At 31.6% G+C, this 22,461-nt stretch overlaps 2 protein-coding genes across 2 annotated transcripts in view; one reads left to right on the forward strand and one right to left on the reverse strand.

The window, feature by feature from the left end:
* The window catches only part of LOC114324742 (proton-coupled folate transporter), an 87,220-nt gene that overhangs the window by 48,486 nt on the left and 16,273 nt on the right, over window positions 1-22,461 (forward strand). Inside the window, exon 5 of the mRNA XM_028272574.2 lies at window positions 21,799-22,174. Coding sequence (XP_028128375.1) covers window positions 21,799-22,174 — 376 coding nt within the window. The remainder of the gene's footprint in view (window positions 1-21,798; window positions 22,175-22,461) is intronic.
* On the reverse strand, window positions 1,130-2,873 carry LOC126888052 (uncharacterized). Its single transcript, XM_050656062.1, has one exon. The coding sequence runs from the start codon at window positions 2,782-2,784 to the stop codon at window positions 1,792-1,794; it is 993 nt and encodes a 330-aa protein (XP_050512019.1). The 5' UTR covers window positions 2,785-2,873; the 3' UTR covers window positions 1,130-1,791.

Genomic DNA, 22,461 nt, shown 5'->3' on the forward strand with positions numbered 1-22,461 from the left:
AAATGTTTACACGGAATTATAAAAATAGGCCGCAATCGGTCAATCGGTAAAGTTTTCCATTTTAGTGGGCGCTTGCCATTTTTTAATTTAATTTTCCATTTCTAATAATCGTTTTTTCCGATTATAACGCCATCTATCCATAATTCGAAAAAATGCTTTGAATAAAAGTTACTTATTTTTACGTAAGGAATCCAAATCTGCAATAAAAAATGGGGGCTTCTATTTAAGATTTTAAAGTAACCCCCCACCCCACTTCCTTGGGGGGTCGTGTTTAGTGACATTCGATAGATTTTTTAAAAGTATCGAATAAGTGTATTTTACAGTTTTTCGATTTGATGTGTATTTCGCGAAATATCACGGGATTCGTATTTAAAATATTAAATTTACCCCCCACCGCTCTCCGTGGGAAGTCGTGTTTGGTATCATTCGATAGATTTTTAAAATATATTGAGCACAAATTTTTTAGTTTTTCGATCTGTCATTTATTTCGCGAAATATTCGCTTTTTTCTTGTGAAACTTTGGGACTCACCCATTTCCTTACGCCCGGTTCAAATCGTCAGATTTTTGAAATATACACTCTTTTGCGTGTACTTAACTTACCTTATCTTAATCTGATAATTTCGAGTATTTTTAATGATAGATTTTTTTTCGGGCCCCCCTTAACGAACTTCCCTGTGTTAAGAGCCAATATATGGTAGAGGTACATCTGCAGGGTACCAGGTTTCTCCCATATGCTAATCTGACGCGCTCGAGTAACTGCAAAAATCCCCGCTTGGGCTCCCCTACCAAGAAGAGATTTTTATGAAGAATAACTTTTCTTCGTCAAATTAAAAATACAAGAGTTATAAATGAAAATGATGTTGGTATCCATAATTTGAGAAAATTCGTCAAATATTTTTTTCCATTTTAGAAGGATGTAATTTCATATATCAGAACATACTTTTTTATTCCAAACCACATTTTAAATAACAATTTTCCAATATTGTAAAATAAATAATACATACATGATAAAGATACTTTTTACTGGTGAACTTTACTTGGATCTACAGACCGAGCGAGTCGCGTAAACTCCACGGCTTTGCGCCACGCTTCACGCAACCGTATTTGCGTACTTGTGTTTCGAGTGGTCCTGCGCTGCACAGTGGGCCAGAAAATGCAAAAAGCGGTCAAAAATCTGAAAATGGGCTGAAGGGCTTTAAAATTGTAGTCTTTTAAAGGAAAAAATAATAAAAAAAATTAAACTACCCAGGCGTAACTTTTAGGGGGGCCATAAGGTTAATAATTACATTGAGTAGACTTTTCGATCTTTATGCAATTAATTGTTTATATGGTTAAAAAATATTAACAAAATAAAATGAATTACCGTAAAATACGTTACTTGTTACTAAGTATAGTAAGATTATAAATTATTTAGGTACAAATTCGAAAAAACTTAGAGAAATTTATCAAAATATGTTTGGTAATAGGTATAAAAATAAAAATTCCGCTCTGTAACAAGTTTATTAGCTTCTAAATAAATAAACAAGGGCGGATCCAGAAAAGTCTCAAGGGGGGGCATAGCGATAGAAAAATCTAGCAAGGGAGGGGGTAAAAATGGCATGAAATAAAGTCTATTTAAAATCTAATATATTAGTGCTTAAAAGATTATACTTATAACTTACTTTGATATACTTAAATACTAAAATTTAATTTTTAACTTTATAATCAGTTCAAAATGTGAATCCCAAGGGGGGTATGGGCCCCTGGGCCCCCTTAGATCCGCCCTTGTAAATACAATAGTATGCTTACCACTAAAAATCTACGTCGCTCGCGCTGTCGTCTTCCTCGTCGGATGAAGAAACTTGGCGGCTTTCCATATTAAGTTGTAGAGCTCTAAGAGAATCTGCTTCCATTGATTCTAACGAGGGCGCCTTCAACAAGGATACAACTTCAGAAGATATGTTTGAACTTTTTCGGAGTGGGTACTGCCGCAAAGATGAAATTACTGGATCTGAAGTTATAAGGAGCCTGTTTAACAAATCTTGATTTCCTGATATTCTCGAAATTTTTCGTGTATGTTTCTCCCTAAAACTTTTGAGATCCTTATTTCTTGATTCTTGGGCTTCTTCTGACAATTGACCGATAGGCAGAATAGCCTCCTTGATTACTATGGCTCCATGGAGTAATATTTTATGCACGCTAGAAGGCATATAATACCATGAATATTTAGCGACATACAGTTTTGCGGTTTCCAAACAATACTCTTCAAAAGCTCGCACATCGATTGCATAGCCACAAGATAAGGTGCGTAATATAATACCAAATCGCATAATGACATCTTTATCTATGCCAGTAATTTCACTAGACAGTGAGGGGTCAGCAAAAAATCGTCGAGCTGTGTTGCCGTCATTAGTAGTTCCACTACCTCCACTCTTAGGTATATCCACAAGCAAACCTGTTCTGTCTCTGAAAATTTGTTGTATGGTACGTTTCTTGTTTTCAAAAACTGCTCTGTTGTTACTTCCTCGAATTTGCCAAACTTTAACTTCTAATCTATAGGAAATGTGCAGCAAACATTCGAAAAACCTGATCCAGGCATGTAGAGTTGACAATCCAAATTTCAAATTTTCTTGGACAACTTCCCTCTTTAATAGTTTTTCGATGTCATTCATTTGTTTGGGGGTTGCTTTACATATATAACATGTTTGTGAAGAAGCTGTTTCCGTTATTGCATTACACACTTTGCCGTCTATCATCGTCATCACACAAACATGAGAAACTGCAATTTCTTCACTATCCAGCATACCAATAGTGGGTTGAAGTTCTGAAATTTGATTTTCTATATATGATGTCTCCTGTACCGTCAGCTCTTTCGTTTCTTTCTTAAACTGAAAGCGTATCATAGGTCTACAAAATCGAGTTGACGATGGACGGGGATTTTGCCACACAATAATTTTATCTTGTCCAGGTTGCTCCGCATATAACTGTAATGGCACTATGGATGTAAGAAATAAATCGCCATCACCAAAACTATTATCGGAGAAAAGTTGCTTGTATTGTGAATGACCGGTGCTTCCATCGCATCCCCATTTCAGCAACAGTTTCAAATTCTTTAGAAGTTCAGTTGATAATGAACGAAGAACTGGTTTTTGCAATTCTACTATCCGTTTAACTGTATGATCTAAGAGGTCCTGTAATAATATTTCTGCACATGACTCACTTACAGTTTGTCCTTCTTTTCGGGGATAGCAGCGTAATTTTGCTTCTCGAAGCTTGTGATAAGACGGATATATATCAGCAAAATGTTCTTTTGCTATTCGTCTGTGAACAAGATATGAATGTTTGGTATCTTTTGATTCAATCATTACTGATAGCGCTTCATCTGGGGTGAGTGGAATTATTTTTTTTGACTTCTGAGCTTTCTGCCAAGCTGTCCTAATTTTACCGGCTCGAGTCGGAGTCAAAAGTGCTTCAGAGACAAGTTTTGCGGCATCGTCTTTTCCTTCAGTCTTTAGTTTTCTCCTTGCAGCTAAAGTAAGCTCCTCGGTTTCGAACGTCGATGACAGCTTTGAAGTCTTTCGACGTTTTGATCTTACACTACTCGCAGAAAATTCTTTGCTTGGACGACCACGCCTACCTCCAGATGAAGTTCCTGGTTGTGGCTCAGCATTCGGATCAATTTCTAATCCAGTTTCTTCAAATACACATACACTTAACCACGCTGTATTATTTTTCACAAATCTATCCGTTTTTCTCCCACATTGATCAAGCTTTGCATAAACGACGTTGCAAAACTTTGAAGTGAAAATCCTCATTTTTAACATGGCGTCTGCATCATTTTCAATTTTGTAGTGTCTCACCAAATACTTGAACAGATATTCTGTGCGACTGGAACGTTGTAACTTATCCTTTTCATACAAAACGTCAAACAGTTGCCTTCTGGTGACCATTTTCACTGTGAAAAATATAGAAAAACATTACATAAAAAAAATTTTTTGAAGACGCAAATGAAATAAGACTTACAACCACCATTACGAACAAACTTAACTATATTCTCTATCAAGGTAAATAAAGTAACGCAACAAGAAAATAGAAATTACTAGGTGTTACATTTTAAATAACAAAATAAAATGTGCTGTTATGGTTACAGAATACATTCGTTGGATATGGTTCATGCATATCGATAAGCAAAACCAAAATATCTCAAAAAGGCGCTTGAAGGCGCCTATCAAATTTTAGTATGTTATTAGGGAATGATCAAGCTATTTTTTTAATATTTTTTCAAAGCCGGATCGGATCGGAAAATATGTTATATCTCAACATAATTTTAAAGTATAATATAAAATTTTCAATAAAATCGACTACATAGTAATTATATCTATATGTATACTAATTTAACTTTGATTCATAAGTATTTATATAACATGAAAATACATACCTTGAGAAAGTTTTCTGTACAATTAACCACTTGAGTCAGACACTTTATAACACACATTCACTAGTTGACATTTAGTAGTACACTAAATGAATGTTCGCAAAGAAATGATCCTAACACAAAAGTCTGGTTTTGAGAACCGATGGCTGCCGCAATATGCCTTCTACCTGCTTCAAATTCTAGGAAAACATTATTTATCTATTTCTCGGAGTACCTACAAATTCTGAAAGCCAGACTAATACTTTCATCGAAATCGATTTATGGCCGCTTTTTGAATTTTTCGGCCCACTGTGCGCTGGTCGAGTGGAGTTTAAATTTACCAAATTTAAATATAATCGTTTCTACTGATTCATTATTAATATAGTATGTATAATATGTATTATTGCTTTCAAATATACTCAAATTGCATTTTTATACATTTAAATTCACTATAAAATGTCATTTATATTTTATTAATAGCTAAATAATTTAAAATTTAGTTTGACATTCACGAAGTGTCAAACTCAAATGTAAGTAATAACATTTGCTTTGCTTAACAAATTCAGATTAAAAAAAGTAGCCTACTTCCTAATAAAAGATTTTAGATACATCTGCTCTAAGTATTGCAGGAGCGGCAACGCAATAACACACAGACTTTTGCAAATTTATAAACGAAAATTTTCGTTGAAAAAATGAAAAAAAATAAAAGAAAATCTCACTAAAAGGTTCTAAAACCCCAAGGTGTTGAATCGGGTTTAGCTCATATCGTAGTAAAAAAATAAATAAAAAATAAGAAACAAAATAATAATAAAAAAAGAAAAAATATAATTAGCATAGTTGTATTTATTAACATAGTAATAGACAAACAAATAAGTAGACATTGTTATTCGTCAGCTTTATTTTTTATTATTCTTTATTTTTATAAGAGTATACTGTACAATTTTTTATGAATGAATACTAATTTTATATGTAATTGCTTGTCTAAAGGTTCTAAACCTAGACCAAAAAACAAAACAAAAAAAAAATGGTTAGAGTCAAATAAGTTTCTATTAACACTGCAATTCTACTCAACCTTTCTTTATCTATCTTCCTTACCTGTAAATAGATGGAGCTGTATCGTCGCCCACGTTAGCGAAATTATTCCGATTCGGTTTTTTTGCACAAACTTTCTCAAAAAGAGGTTCTTATAAAAGAGGGTACCAGGCGGTGCCATGGTCGAAAAATTATTTAAACAATTTTATTAAACAAATTCACAAAAATATTTTTTTTTAACAAATTTTTATAGATAATTTGGGTAATTCTGAGCAAAAAAGGTCTCTTGTCATTTTCTCCAAACTTGATTTTTGTGGAGTTATACGCGATTTAAAATTTGAAAAATGCAAAAATGACCATTTTCAAGGAATAATAATTCGATTAAAAATTATATTATGAAAGTCAGAAAGTGATCATATCAAAGCTTAAAACCCCCGTCAAGATTCTAAAGAAATTTTGGTCATTATCTCGTTACAAAGCTTGTTTTAATTATTAACAATTAGCGCTATAGTCCACGCTGTATCGTCGCCTCCGTTAGCGAAATTATTTCGATTAGATTTCTTTGCACAAACTTACTCAAAAAGAGGTCCTTATAACAAATCCACAGGGTGACAGACGGTACCTTGGTCGAATAAATGTAACAATTTTTTTTTTAATTCACAAAAATACTTTTTTTCACTTCGAACACTTTTTTTAGATAATTTGGGTCATTTTAAGCAAAAAGGGTCTCTGTTGATTTTACTCTAAAATTGATAGTTGTCGAGTTTACGCGATTTAAAATTTGAAAAATACGAAAATGGCGATATAACTCAACAACAATCAATGTTAGAGAAAAATCAAAAGAGACCTTTTTTGGTCAGAATGGCCCAGATTATCTAAAAAAAATTGTTCGAAGTGAAAAAATAATTTTTGTGAATTTGTTTAAAAAAATTGTTTAAACAATTTTTTGACCAAGGTACCGCCTAACACCCTGTGGATTTGACATAAGCACCTATTTTTGAGTAAGTTTGTGCAAATAAATCTAATCGAAATAATTTCGCTATCGGGGGCGACAGCCTGGATTATAGCGCTAATTGTTAATAATTAAAAATAACAGCTTTGTAATAAATCTTTAGGATCTTGAAGGAGGGATTTTAATCTTTGATTTGATCTCTTTCTGACTTTCATAATATAATTTTTAATCGAGTTATTAAGTCTTGAAAATGGCCATTTTTGCATTTTGTAAATTTTAAATCGCGTATAACTCGACAACAATTAATTTTAGAGAAAAATAGCAAGAAACCTTTTTTACTCAGAATGACCCAAATTATCTAAAAAAATTGGAAATGATTTTTTTTGTGAATTTGTTTAAAAAAATTGTTTAAACAATTTTTTGACCACGGCACCGCCTGGCACCCTATGGATTTGTAATAAGGACCTATTTTTGAGTAAGTTTGTGCAAAAAAATCGAATCGGAATAATTTCGCCAACGGGGCGACGATACAGTCCGGTATAAAAGAAGCGATACATAAACGGTCGATAGCGAAAAAAATCAACATTAATCAGGCCCTGATAGAAATCTTCCAGCCTTCTGAGTCAATGCGATCGGCCGACGTTCGGAGAATATTACTGACTCATAGTAAGTAGATGTATCACAAAAGAGAAATATATAGCAGCAGAGAAGGAAACAAATATAAAATACGAAAGCAAAAAATTAAAAACATGAACTAAAAATAAGCACATGGAATATAACAACGATGTTGGTTCCAGGCAAATAGCCCGATCAAAGAACAATCTGACCCCAAAAAAATAAAGAAAGGATGAAAATTTGGGAATAGGTAGTTGAAATTGTCTATCATTATATAAGAAAAAGTTTACAATTCTACATCCCTTCCATTTTTCACAAATGGAGGGGAATACCCCCTCTCGAAGGTGAAAAATATACATTAAAAATAAGTCCGGAATTCGATAAAATGAGTAATTCTAAGCAACTTTTGTTCTATAGAGTTTTTTCTTTAAGTCAATACTTTTCGAGTTATTTGCAAGTGAATATGTTCATTTTTAACAATAAAAAACATGTTTCTGGACGGTTTTTTCGGAGATAACTGAAAAAGTAAGTATTTAACCAAAAAAACATTCTTAGCAAAAATATAGCTTATAAAATCTGAAAAAATGGTGTATGCTTGAGGTCTGTAGACCCAGTAGAAACAGAGTTGTAGCTAATGAAAAATAGGTTCTTCTTCATCAAATTCCAAATCAAATATTTCAATGTGAAATTACCCAAAAACGGAGCACTTTTCGGAGAAAATTCATTTCATCTTTTTTAAAGTGCTTAAAAAAAATTTATTTTTGTTTTTTAAAAAAAACTTGTAACATGAAAAATTAACATATTCACTCACAAATAACTCGATAAGTATTGACTTGGTGAAAAAACTCTATAGAACAAAAGTTGCTTAGAATTAGTCATGTTATCCAATTCCGGGCCTATTTTAAATGTATATTTTTTCACTCCAGAGAAAATATTTTTCACCCCGTATTTCCCAATTTTTGTAAAATGGAGGGGATGTAGAGTTGTAAACTTTTTCTTATATAATAAAAGACAATTTCAACTAGCTGTTCCCAAATTTTCATCCTTCCTTTATTTTTTTGGAGGTTTTGAAAGAATTAAATATATAAAATAGGTATATGTATGATATTGCAGCACTGCAAGAAATACGATGTGATGGACAAGGACAAATTGTTAAACTAGACAATGTTATTAAGCAAAGGCAAAAAGGAATGGATTCCTGATTCTAGGATAACTAAGAAAAAGGCATAAACTTCAAACCGATATATGAAAGAATTGCGTATCTTAGAAATAATAAACAAATATATCACTCTAAACCTATACTCACTAACAAAAACAAGCAATGAAGACGAGAAAGAAAATTTTTATGATAATGTAGAAGAAAAGATGGAAAAAATACCAAAATACACTTATACTAGGAGTCCTCAATGCCCAGAGTGGAAACGAAAGATTTTTTTATAGCAAATTGCAGGAAAAAATAAATTACACTATTACACAAAAACACGAATGAGAATAGTCTAAGACTATGTAACTTGGCAACAAGAACAAAGATGATAATAAGCTCAACAAAATTTAAACATACTAAAATGCATAAAATTACGTGGAGGTCAACTGATTTAAAAACGTATAGTCAATTTGATCACATACTCGTTAACAAAAGAAAACAATCACCAATGAAGGACGTGAGAACATTCAGAAGTTGTGTGTACAAATTCAGAGCACCATATATCATATCGTCGCAGTCACTATAAGACAAAAAGTTAAAACCCAAACGAAACAGAAAAATGAACAGAAAAAATGGAATGTCAATAAATTGCACAATGCAGATATTAGAGAGAAATATGAAGAGGAACTCACAATGCAAATAAGAGAAAGAGAGAAATATAAAACGAGAAACATCAAATCAAAATGGAGATGATCAAAAAGTAAATAGACGAATCTGCTACGAAACAGATAGTCAAACACCAGAAGAAAATAAAAAAACAAGTGGTATAATAACGAATGTAAAGAACTAACAGCAGAAAAGGTACAAACAAGAATTAAATGACTGAGAACTGATCAATAAGAAAACAGGAGAAAGTTATGAATAATTAAGAAATGATGCTAAGAACATTATAAGACAAAATAAAAGAAAATGGACATATGAAAAAATGCAGGAAATAGAACAGGAAAGAGAAAATAGAAATACCATTTTTATAAAAATGTTAAAGCACAAACCAAAAAATACAAACGTAAAACAAACAAAATAAAAATAAAGATAGAATGGTCATAGTAGAGGACAATGAATGTAAAAATGTAAGAGCAGATACCGGGACCAATCAGAACAGAGCAAAATGAATATAGACACCGAACAAATCCAGAGATTAGGAAAGTAGGTACTTAAAGAAGATATAGGTGAGCAGTGACATTATGCTATGATAGACTGGAATCCAGGAGAAAGAAAAAAGAGGAAAAACAAGACAAAGTGGCACAGATTGGCAGGAAAAAACGAGAGACAGGAAAAAATGGAGAGAAATCGTTAAGAAGATAACATAAGCAAAAGAGACTGATCCTAAGAAAGAGGATCTAGAAAGCTTTCTCGACTAAGCCCCACATCGGGGTGGACAGTCATTATGTACTATGTACGTATAATAAGTAGAAGTTCTATGTAAAATATCAATGAGATGAAGATCTACGTTAAACAAGTCGGTCTTCTTATTTACATACCATGTACCGGGTGCCCCAATAAGAATGGCTCTCGGCCATATCTCAGGAACCGTTTATAGTAGAGCTTTGAAATAAAAAATTTTATAATAAAAGTTGCCTCGGGAAAAGCCTGGAAATTATTTTCATAATTGTAGGTCCACCTCTAGATGGCGTAATTGAATATCAAAAATTAAAAAATCAAATTTTTACAAAATTTACCTAATGAAAGGGCACTGGAAATCTAATCATCGTACTCTTCATAAAATTCTGCGCATATTTGATTTCACAAGTTTAAGTCTACCTTTGCAAATAAGAGGTGGGGGGTGAGTGGGAATCTTCTTATGAAAAAATGGCTGTAAGTCCGGTTCTGCTAAATCAAATTTTGCATACTTGGTCTTGTTGAAAACAGCCCTTTTTCGTCAATGTAAGTGTCTTATTTTCGAAATAGCCTAATAAGTAATATGCAAGCTAGGAGGCGGTATTTAATTATTTTCAGAAATCTAGTTTTCTTTGAAAAATATTAAATATAAGTATGCATTTTTAATCCTGTATTACAAAACTAGACTAAATTAGAAACATAATACCGAAAACCGCATGTCGATACCTTTTTTCTATCTCGATATATCTTAAGAAATGTGTAAATTTTAAACATAACTGTTACTGTCACCGGTAAACGAGGTTAAGGAAAAGTAGTGTGCTATGGAAAAAACAAATGAACATTTTCCAGATGTAAACATATATAATTAATTAAAACAACAATAAGACAAACAGCATTATAAAATATAACAAAGAAATAAAAGCAACTACTTAGTCTTATTGACTGCCTGAATGTTCAAATTGTTGCCCATCATTTTCGATGCAAGCATTTACTCTTTCAAGAGTAGATTGAATAGCAACAGATTTAACTGTTTTAGACTTTTATTTATGGGGTCGGATTAAAGACATTGATTTGCCGCTAGGCCCACTACGCGAGAAAACATGATCTAGAATCTAGAGAATACGAAACGCCATTCAAAGCATTGCGAAAGCAGAAATTGAGACTGCTATTCAATCTTCTTTTGAAAATCTACATCGAAAATCTACATCGAAAATGATGAGCAAAAATTTGAACTTTTAGGTCGTCACTAGTAAGTAGTTGCTTTTATTTCTTTGTTATATTTTATAGTGTTGTTTGTCTTATTGTTGTTTTAATTAATTATATACGTTTACATCTGGAAAATGTTTCTTTGTTTTTTCCATAGCACACTACTTTTCCTTAACTTCTTTTACCGGTGACATTAACAGTTGTTTAAAATTTACACGTTTCTTAAGATATCTCGAGATAGAAAAAGGTATCGACATGTGGTTTTCGGTATTATGTTACTAATTTGGTCTAATTTTGTAATACAGGATTAAAAATGCATACTTGTATTTAATATTCTCCAAAGAAAACTAGATTTCCGAAAATAATTAAATAACGCCTACTAGCTGGCATATTACTTATTAGGCTCTTTCGAAAAGAAGACTCTTACATTGACGAAAAAGAGCTGTTTTCAACAAGACCAAGTATAAAAAATTCGAGTTAGCAGAACCGGACTTACAGCCATTTTTTCATAAGAAGGTTCCCACTCACCCCCACCTCTTATTTGCAAAGGTAGACTTAAACTTGTGAAATCAAATATGCGCATAATTTTATGAAGAATACGATGATTGGATTTCCATTGCCCTTTCATTAGGTAAATTTTGTAAAATTTTGATTTTTTAATTTTTGATATTCAGTTACGCCTTCTAGCGGTGGACCTACAGAAAATAATTTCCAGGCTTTTTCCGAGGCAACCTTTTTTTATAAATATTTTTTTCTCAAAGCTGTACTATAAGCGGTTCCTGAGATATGGCCGAGAGCCATCCTTATTGGGACACCCGGTACATTCAAAGCGTTCTTTCAAGTCGGTCGAAGGAGAAAAATGGATATAGAAGAATGGAAGGACCTTTTGAAGCAAGCCAAGCTCCACGAACGTCTGTGGCACAGTAGAGAACTTGCATAAAAATTATATTCCAGAAATATTACTGATAAATGTTATTTGCTGTTAAATAATTCTGTTAAAAGAAAGTATATGAGTTTACAAAAAAAACTCATATTTTATTATTAAGAAATAAATATAAGCAATTAAAAACTGCAGAATCTAAATTATTCTTTCAACGGGCGGAATCGGTGGTGACGTCAATCAGTTCATTGGTCATCCCTATAAACGGGCGAAAGCGATTAGTATTGTAACGCTGCAACGGTATACATGTCTTATTCCAGCTAGAATAAATAAATAAATAACTAGTCATATAAAAATATGTGTTATTATGAATAATATGTGATAAATATAGTAAGAACTAAAAACATAAGGTTCTTTGTAATACTATAGTAAATATTACTGCATTGTAGCAAAGAAATAAACATAAAATAAGTAAGTAAATACCTTGTATATAATTATTGTAGATGAAAATAGAGTCTGATTGTTATACTCACATTAAGAGGAAACAGTAGCGATCAACAGGTAGCGAAAACGCGTTCCAAGATTGCGGCGAATATTTTTCGAGATATTTGGCACACGTATTCGTAATATAATAAAGAATGGCGGTACAGAGCCCAATTTGAAAAATATATTAATATATGGAAATTACTCTGTAATTAAATACAATATTAAAAAAACGAGCTTGTACCGCCATTAAGAAGAACAAAAAAATACAATTTCTTCAAATAAACTTTTTTATCCGATGCCTAGATTTTGTGTCATTTTGGAACTACTAAAATTGTTTATTTCATTAGTAGTTCCAAAATGACACAAAATCTAGGCATCGGATAAAAAAGTTTATTTGAAGAAAGTGTATTTTTTTGTTCTTCTTAATGGCGGTACAGGCTCGTTTTTTTAATATTGTATTTAATTACAGAGTAATTTCCACATATTAATATATTTTTCAAATTGGGCTCTGTACCGCTATTCTTTATTATATTACGAATACGTGTGCCAAATATCTCGAAAAAATATTCAAAATTACAGCCGCAATCTTGGAACGCATTTTGGCTACCTGTTGATCGCTACTGTATCACCTTAAAATGATTCTCACATACGTGCGAACGATACAAGATTTGTAATATTGGTTTTGTGTTGCGTCGATTATTATTATCAGTAGTAATTGCACAAGAGCTCTAAAATTATCGAATTTTTCCCGAGTGACACTTTGACAGTTTTAATTTCACGACCCGAAGGGGAGTGAAATTATGTCAAAGTGTCACGAGGGCAAAAATTCGATAATAATTTTAGAGATCGAGTGCAATTTGTTGCGATTATTTCATGAATAAAACTGTTCAAAACCAAAATTTTATTGTAATTTATTTATGTAAGTACAAATTACTACAATTAAACACACAGTTGTTATAAATATTTGACGGTTGAAAATCATCACTTTTATAATTTTTAAAACATTAATTGTCATTAATGTCACTGAATGTATTTTTTCTTAGCAACGAAGGGCATCTGACGTAATATACTTGACGACGGGATATTATCTAAAATTATCAGTTTAATTTTTATTTCTGTAACTTTCTATTGGTCAAAATCTTCTATGAATGAAATAATCAATATTATTAAAGCACAGATAAAAAGAAATATACACGAACGAAATCTATCTAACTTTCAAAACACAATGTTTGTAAATACAAACAGTTGTTTATCTTCCAGTGTTAACAGTTCGTTATTCTCTTTTCCTGGAACGATCAGCGTGACGTCACATAGCTTTTCGTTTGGTTAAACTGGATAGCTTTATTGATATTAAAAGAATGCACAGGAAAGTAGAAAAGGATGGAAATACAGAATACGTCCCTAGACGTAATGTTATAATTACTTTTGAATACAATTGTTTGCCAAACTATGTTGTGATAAATTATGTATTTTTCCAAATGGAAAAATTGTTGGGTAAAGTGACGCCATGTTATAAATGCCTCAAATATGGACATATTTCTAGACAGTGTAAAGGTAAACAGGAATACTGTATACAATGTGGACAAATTAAAAATGACATACATACATGTGATGAAACAAAAAAGTATTGCATACACTGTAAAACTGATAAGCATATATCGATCTCTAAAAACTGTCCTTTTTTCGAACATAAAAAAAATAAAAAATATCATGATTGAACATAAAATCTCATATTTGGAGGCAAAAAAATTGAGCGACTCATCATTTTCTGGTCTTATTTCTAATAACAGATTTGAAATATTGTCAAATTCAGACAAAGAATTTCCAAAATTAACTAACTCCTCTGAAGTTAGTACATCTCATTATTTCAAGCCATTGAGGCCTCATCTACAGAAACCCAAAAATTTTAGCCAACCAAGCTGTAGTACATCAAGCACTGAGTATAGTGCAAATAAAAAAAGAAAAGTATCATCTCCAACTTCCGAAGATCCTACACCATATCTCATCCCTTTCAGATTTGGACCGTCTCAACCTTTACCTCCCTTAAACAAGGAAAGTTTTTCTAATACAGACAATGATAAAAATAAGTTAGTAGATTCCTTAGTACTTCTTTTTTCAAGTTTTATTCAAAATATTAATTGTTTAGAAGAGGCAAAATCACTTGACATGAATTTGTTAGCAAAAGGTATTAATAATGTTCTAGATAATATTTTAAAAAATAACTCATCTAATGACAAACAAATCTAAACTCAAAATAATACAATGGAATGCTCGATCAGCTGTTGCTAACAAAAACAGCCTTATTAACTTTTTAATAACCGAAGATATTGACATAGCTTTAATAAGTGAAACTTGGTTTAAACGGGATGTTGTATATATTTATAGAGGTTATAATGTGATACGCGAAGATCGCGATGACGGCTATTCTGGAGTTGCTATTTTAATTAAAACTGGTATTCCTTTTGAGCGCATAACAATTAAAAAAAATTATATTCAAGACTTGCTTGCTTGTGGTATTAAAATCAACTATAAACAAAGTTATTTAAGTTTACTCTCTGTATATATGTGCCCAAAAACTAAAACCAAAACCGAAGATTGGGATAAGTTATTTTCTCAACTAAAACACCCTTGTATCATTGGAGGAGATATGAATGCACATAATTCTCTGTGGGGCTCATATAAAAATGATAATATAGGCCATCAAATTGTGGAGACAATTCAGAATTTAGATTATGTAGTAATGAATAATGGACAACCAACTTGCCAAACGAGTCCAGGAAACTCAGATTCCATGACTGATGTCACGTTTTGCTCACCATCCCTTTTTGATAAAACTTCGTGGTCTGTAGATCTTGATACCTTGGGATCAAATCATTTCGTTATAAAGGTTGTGATCGATGTCTTGGGAACTAATGCTAATACCATTTATCCCAGTAGTAATTGGAACATTAAAAAAGCAAATTGGTCATTATACTCTCAGCTTGTTGATACCTTATTAAACGAAAAACCTCACACATCCTTAAATACCCAAGAAAAATATAATTTCCTTATTGACTGTATTAATGAAGCTTCTAAACAATATATTTCTGAATATAAACCATTTAAATGCAAAAGGACTCCCCTCCGTGGTGGGATTAGGAATGTGATCAATCCGTTGCAGAAAGAAAGAAGGCATTAATAAACTATAAAAACAATTCTTCTCCTGAAAATTTTTGTAAATGCAAAGAAGTAAATGCTCGTGTCCAAAAATTGCTGAAATTAAAGGCCAAACAAAGTTGGGTTGAATGGTGTTCAAAATTAAATAAACAAACTCCATTTAGTCTTATTTGGAATCAAGCAAGAAAAATAAATAGGAAAAAAGTTAATTTTTCATTACCTCTAAGTAACTCATGGGTAGACGATTTTTTCGATAAAATAGCTCCACCTTACGTAAATAACCAGTTAGATGTTATTAATTCTAAAACGCTTCCATCTGATCAGAATCATTTTCTCCTTACACCTTTTTCGAGAGCTGAATTAGAATTTGCCCTTGATAATCGCGTTAGTACCTCACCAGGATACGATGCAATCAAATATCCTATGATACAACATTTACCAGATAACGCAAAACAATTACTTTTAAATATATTTGACCAGATAATTATTGAAGGCAACAGCATAATAGATTTTAAGCGTATTATAGTCGTTCCTATTCCCAAACCGGGGAAAGACCCTAAATTAGCTGAAGCTTACCGACCGATATCATTATTATCATGTATATTGAAGACTCTCGAACGGATGGTTAAGATCAGGTTGGATTGGTGGCTAAGGGATCAAAATCCTTTACCCGCTAACCAACATGGTTTTAAAAAAGGTTATGGAACTTTAGATTCCTTAACAACTCTTGTTGTAGACATTCAGAACAGTTTTTCCAGGAACAGTTATGTGCCCGCTTTATTTTTAGACATCGAAAGTGCTTATGACTCTGTCTCTCTTTCAATTCTCCAAGAAAAAATGATTACATTTTTTAATATTCCATCACAGTTTGCTTCTAACATTGTAAACCTGTATAAAAATAGAATAATTTATTTAAAAAATAATCATACTCTTATAGGCCCTAGACTTAATAATAAAGGATTACCTCAGGGCTCCGTTTTGAGCCCTATTTTATTTAACATTTACACAGCAGATCTACACAACATCACTATTAACAATATTGCATTTAATATTGTACAATATGCTGACGATTTCTGTTTGTACACAGAACACAAGAAATATCAGCAATCCATTGAAAACTTGAATAGTGTCTATGGTCTCCATAAAAAATGGTTTATTGAAAATGGCTTTGAATTATCATTAAAGACTGGATTATATGCAAAATGCATATGCATATATATGCTGCATATTTCTCATGTTTTTCATAAATGCATATGCCTTGCATATTTGGAGATTTAAGAGCATATAAATGCATATTTTGATGGGAATTTACTCTACCCCATTTAAAAATAAGGTATATATTAGTAACATCAACATCCATTAAAATAAAATGTGAAAGTAAATATTTTGCTGTTAAGCTCCTTTGTTGTTGTACCCATAAACATAATGGGCGTTATTTATAGCTGCAGGTATCATTATCCGGATATTTAAGATTTATAGACTTCTCAGAATTTACAAATTACCTAAGTAAATACCGATTATATTTTGAATAACATTACAAATATTACCTGTACTTTCTGCTGGTGTCGGCCAACTATGAATTATTCTGGGAAAACCAACCAAAACGAAATTTTAAGGCAGCGTTGCCAATTTAGCTTATTTTATGCTAGATTTGGCATATTTTTGTGTTGTTTAGCTTATTTATTTCTTGTTTAGCATATAGCATATTTTCTAGCATATTAAATAATATAAAAATTATTTAGTAAAAATCGAAAATCTTCTAATTCAGAACAAATTTTTATGTTGGCCTTACAATTACTAAAACAACTTAGGAACTCTCTCACAGGAACTTGAAACTGATATCAGTGAGTCAAATCTGATTCCTAACAAAAAATGTTTAACCATTCACACATACACACCTACATCAGCAAATCCCTTCGCCTTCAATAATGTTTATATTAGTACTTATGTCTGTGGACCATGAGATTACTATTAACTACAGGATCATGTTTCAGCATTTTTTAAAACAAATAATTTATCTGTACTGGGTTATGCTTGCTATAGGGATTTTTTATTAGTTGATAATGGAATACCTACTGTTGAACTGATCATTCCATCATTCTTGTGAGGTTTGGCAAATACTATATTGGTCGAGTTGGCAACACTGTTTTAAGGGTAGGATAGATTATTTTATTTTATGAATGGTTAGTCTTAAATCAATCGCCGATTATTCAACTTTTGTGATTGCAAGTTATTGACTATACTGTGTAAAAAAATCATTTTATTATTATTGTGAAAATGCCTAAAGTAGCAAGGGAAAAATCAAGTCTTCTCAGAAGTTGGATTGGAAGTAACAATCATCTAAAAGTTATCGACAGTGAAAGTATGTTTTGCACCATTTGTGATAAAAAGGTAAGTTCTCCACTTCAATAGATTTTTAAACTTATCAAACTTCTTTGCAAATCTATGTGTCTGTCTATTCTAAAATGACAAACCGTCCCATTTCTTCAAAAACTGTTTTTTAAAGTTCGCAACGGTTTGGCTTATACAGAGCGAGGTGTTGAGAGTGGCCCACCCTGTATACTACGGTACACTGACTGTACTTTATTGTTTGACGATTTCAATTTCACTTTGAGAAATAAAAAAAAATTGGGGGAGGTTTAAAAAGTTTGATCATTTTAATGTAGGTATCTATTTACGAAAACATCTAAAACTTCATTATCATTATATTCCAGATTCCATGTCAAAAGAAATTCCAAGTAGTTCAACACATAAAAACTTCACTTCACCAAACTAAGCTATCAAAAAATGATAATAAACCTCGCCAGCAGATTCTACAGAACAGTTTGCAGATTCAGAATACGTCAGTTGGGCAAGAAACCTTTGCAAAGGATTTATGCCATTTTTTTTTGAACTGCAATATCCCTCTGCACAAGTTAGAACATAAATCGTGTCAAAACTTTTTAAAAACTTATTGCAAGATTAAAGATAAACCAGCTCAAATACCAAGTTCTTCAACTCTTCGGAAAAAATATGTCAGTGCATGTTACAAAGATGTGATGACGAGTATTAAAAATCAGTTAAAAGCCGATTATCTTTGGATTTCCGTCGACGAAACAACGGATACAAAGGGTCGACAAATTGCGAATCTAATTGTTGGAGTTCTTAACGACTCTGGCGATTTTAAAAACTCATACTTAATTAGTGTAAAATGTTTGGAAAAAACAAACTATGCTACAATAGCTAGATTTGTTAACGAATCCCTAACAAATTTTTTTTTACCTGATCAAGTACCATTTGAAAAAATATTATTAATGCTTAGTGATGCCGCCTCATATATGATGAAAGCTGCATCCAATCTTAAAATCTTTTTCCCTAATTTAATTCACTGTACATGTTTGGCGCACGGCCTAAACAGAGTTGTAGAGAAAGTTAGAATTGAATTTCCCAATGTAAACACCTTAATAAATAATGTAAAAAAAGTATTTCTGACAGCACCACTACGTGTACAGGTATATAGGGAGATGCTTCCCGATATTCCTTTACCACCAGAACCAGTATTAACCAGATGGGGAACTTGGCTTAAAAGTGCTATATTTTTATCTGAACACTACGACGACATCAAAAGCGTTATTTCAAGTTTTGATCCGACTTGTACCGCTATTGATAACTGTCAAAATATTTTTAAAGAAAAGTCTATTAAAAATCAATTGTTGTATATAAAATCGAATTTCGATATCATTGAAAGTTCAATTACAAAATTAGAGGCTCAAAATTTATGTCTTCACAATAGTATGTCTATTGTTGATTCGGTTAAACAGAAAATAACAAATCTGAATGGGGAAATTGGAGTAAAAATTAAAGATAAACTTGATGACGTTTTAAACAAAAATGAGGGTTTCACTTTATTGCGTTCAATAAATAATATAATCAATTTTGGAAACTTCGATGAAAATATTAATATGGATCCGTCTCTAATAGCAAAGTTTAAATATGCCCCAATTACATCTTGTGACGTTGAGAGATCTTTTTCTGCCTATAAACAAATATTAACAGATAGAAGACATAATATTAGTTTAGAAAATATGAATCAATATATGATTATTTATTGTAACAATAAAAATATGTAAATTTGTTTTATTGTACTCTTTTTATAATATTAGTTTAGAAAATATGAATCAATATTGTAACAATAAAAATATGTACATTTATTTTATTGTACTCTTATTTATCTTGTGGTCAAAATAAAATATTTTGCCGTTTTATTTGTCACAAAACCTGAAGTTAAAAAAATATATTAAGAAATAATAATACAATTTGGTTTAAATTCAAACCTATTTATTTATTTTTATTATTTTTTATTTATTTATGTATTTAACGTAAACCATAAAATTATTCATATAAAAATAAGTGCATATATAAATGCATATTTGCATGTTAATTGTGCATATTCAGCTTGTTTTAAAATGCATATTGCATGCATATTTTAGACATTTTTTAGTGCATATTTTCCAGTCTCTAATTATCATGCAGTAAATCACAAGTTTGTTTATTTACCAGACATAACTTTCCTAATATTAGCACAATCACCTTAGGTGGGCATAAATTTTCTTTTAAAAATAAAATTAAATATCTTGGAATAATACTCGACCAAAAATTGACCTGGAAGTTACATATTGACGACATGTTAAACAGGTGTAATAAGGGAATAAACTTTCTTAAATCAATTAATAGAACTTGGTGGGGATCGGATGTTGAAGTAAGTTTATTATTTTATAAAGCTTACGTACGATCTATTTTCGATTACGGTAGTGTTTTGTATGGATCAGCAAGTAATGCACTACTAAGCAAAATCAACGTTTTACAGAATTCAGTCTTACGAGTATGTCTAGGAGCTATGAGATCCACTCCAGTACAAGCTTTATATTTGGAAGCCTTGGAACCTCCTTTAAATCTAAGACGAAGTTTTTTGTCTAAAAAATATTTAATGAAAGTATACTTACTTAACCAACTTCTATACCAAAAAATAGTGATTTTGAGTTGCCATGATCTAACCAATAAATATTGGCAAAAAAAGAAATCTCCCTTACTGTGTGAAGCTTATAATCAAAATATAGTACTCTTAAAAATATAGATAAAACGAACGACTTATTCAAAAACTACGCGTACTCTTCTTTCTTTTCTCCTACAGATATTATTGTACCAAATTATAGTGAAAACATATATTTAAATAAAAATATTCTTTTATCCATAACGAACAATTACAATGAGTCAATAGCTCTATATACCGATGCGTCTAAATCTGCAGATTGAACTGGATGCGCCTTTTTTATACCATCGGGACATATAGAAAAGAAATTCAAACTGAAACCGGAGACTTCAATTTATGCAGCAGAGGCTATTGCAATATATGAAGCTTTACTATATGTAGCTGAATTTGATTTCGCCCATATTATAATTTTGTCTGACTCCTTAGCAGTATTGAAATCTCTTGGTAAATATGGACCCCCAAACATCCAAGACTGCCCATACATTTATAAAATTAAACATATTAAACAAAATCTTTTAACCAAAGGAATCAATGTACATTTTATCTGGATTAAAGCACACGCAGGATTTGAACATAATGAGTATGTCGACTTATTAGCCAAAGAAAGCGTTTCATCCGATACCAGTATTCTACATAAAATAACACTGACTGATAGTATAATCTCTTTCAAGTCAAAACTGCATCGGGAGTGGAGCTACCAGTGGAAGGAATACTCTTTTGTGAATCAAAATAGATACTCGTTAATTCAGCCCGATATTCCCAAATTTCCTTGGTACAAGTCTTGTAGAGCTTCTAGAAAGTACATAACTTCTATTATTAGAGTACGATTCAGGCACGCATGTTATCCAAAGCATTTATTTAAAATACAGGTTTTGGATAATGATAAATGTGAGCATTGTGAAGAGGAAAGTGATTTAGATAATATATTTTTTGGTTGTTCTAAAAATACAATTTACTCATCTAAATTAATAAATGATTTATTAAAATGTAAAGTAGCAACTCCTTGGAATATACTATATTTATTATCACTTGGTTCTGTAGATGTATACAACTCTTTAATTAACTTTTTAAAAGACAGCAAATTATCATTATAATTCCCTTAAACATTTTTAATTAATACTTTTGGTAGTTAGTTGTTTTAGTTGTTAAGCTTAGTGTTACTTAATACCTTTTAGTTGTTATCTTTGTTTTAAACCTGTTTTGTATAACTTGATAACTTGTATTCCTTATGTGTCTGGCAGTATGACGGTAAGTCTAAGCCAAAAAAAATGGATAGCTGGCGATCACAACTTTAAATGTTCATTGTAAATTAAATATTGCAATTTGAGGGTTGCTATTTGGTATGTGTTGTTTCTATATGTAGACAAATACAATAAATAAATAAATAAAAAAAATGTCAAGTTCCCTATTTGATGATGACATGATTGATCAGTATGAAGAATATTTATAATTACTTTATTTCTATTTTCATTATATCCATAGTTATTATTCTTTATATTTTTTTAGAAACCATCTTGCAAAGAACTAATTCCGATGTTAAAGATCACAGATATCTTAAAAGTCCCATTTAAGAAGAGAGAAGGAGGACACTACGTTCTTATATTTACGGCAATTCTTGGAGCTTTTTCCTTTGCGTTTAGGGGAGAGTTTCTTCTCAAAACGCTTTATGTAAGGCAAAAAGTTTCCTGGACATTACCACAAATTACGTACGCTAGCTGTTATAACAGTATTTTATTAATTGTGGGGACTGTATTTGGGACCACAGTTTTGTATAAGATACTAAAAATCAAAGAATTGCCACTTATCGTGTTTTCATATTCAATGGAAGCTGTGACAAGTCTTCTGTTGGCTTTGGCAACTAATAGTTATTTTATAATAGCAGGTAAGATTGAATTATTCTTAAAAGATTTTACGGTCCGGAACAAGAATGACGTAACTGCAAATTTTGTCAATTCCTGTTTATTGCGTAATTAACTTCTAAAATACTGTGTACAGATGATACAAAAGCCAGGGCCGCCGCTAAAATGTAGGCCGCCCGTGTGCAACTTAATATTTGCCGCCCCCTTCCAACACAACTTCCAATTGATTTGTTACCATTCCATTAAACTCTCATGCAGAAATCAGACTGGTGTTTTCACCTTAGACCATAAAAACTGATAGACACGCCTT

Source organism: Diabrotica virgifera, chromosome 1 (genome assembly GCF_917563875.1).
Source record: "Diabrotica virgifera virgifera chromosome 1, PGI_DIABVI_V3a".
Taxonomy (NCBI): domain Eukaryota; kingdom Metazoa; phylum Arthropoda; class Insecta; order Coleoptera; family Chrysomelidae; genus Diabrotica; species Diabrotica virgifera.

What these genes read in the sequence shown, in the direction of transcription:
- LOC126888052 (XM_050656062.1), bottom strand. Translation starts at nt 2,784, where the DNA reads ATGCTGGATAGTGAAGAAATTGCAGTTTCTCATGTTTGTGTGATGACG.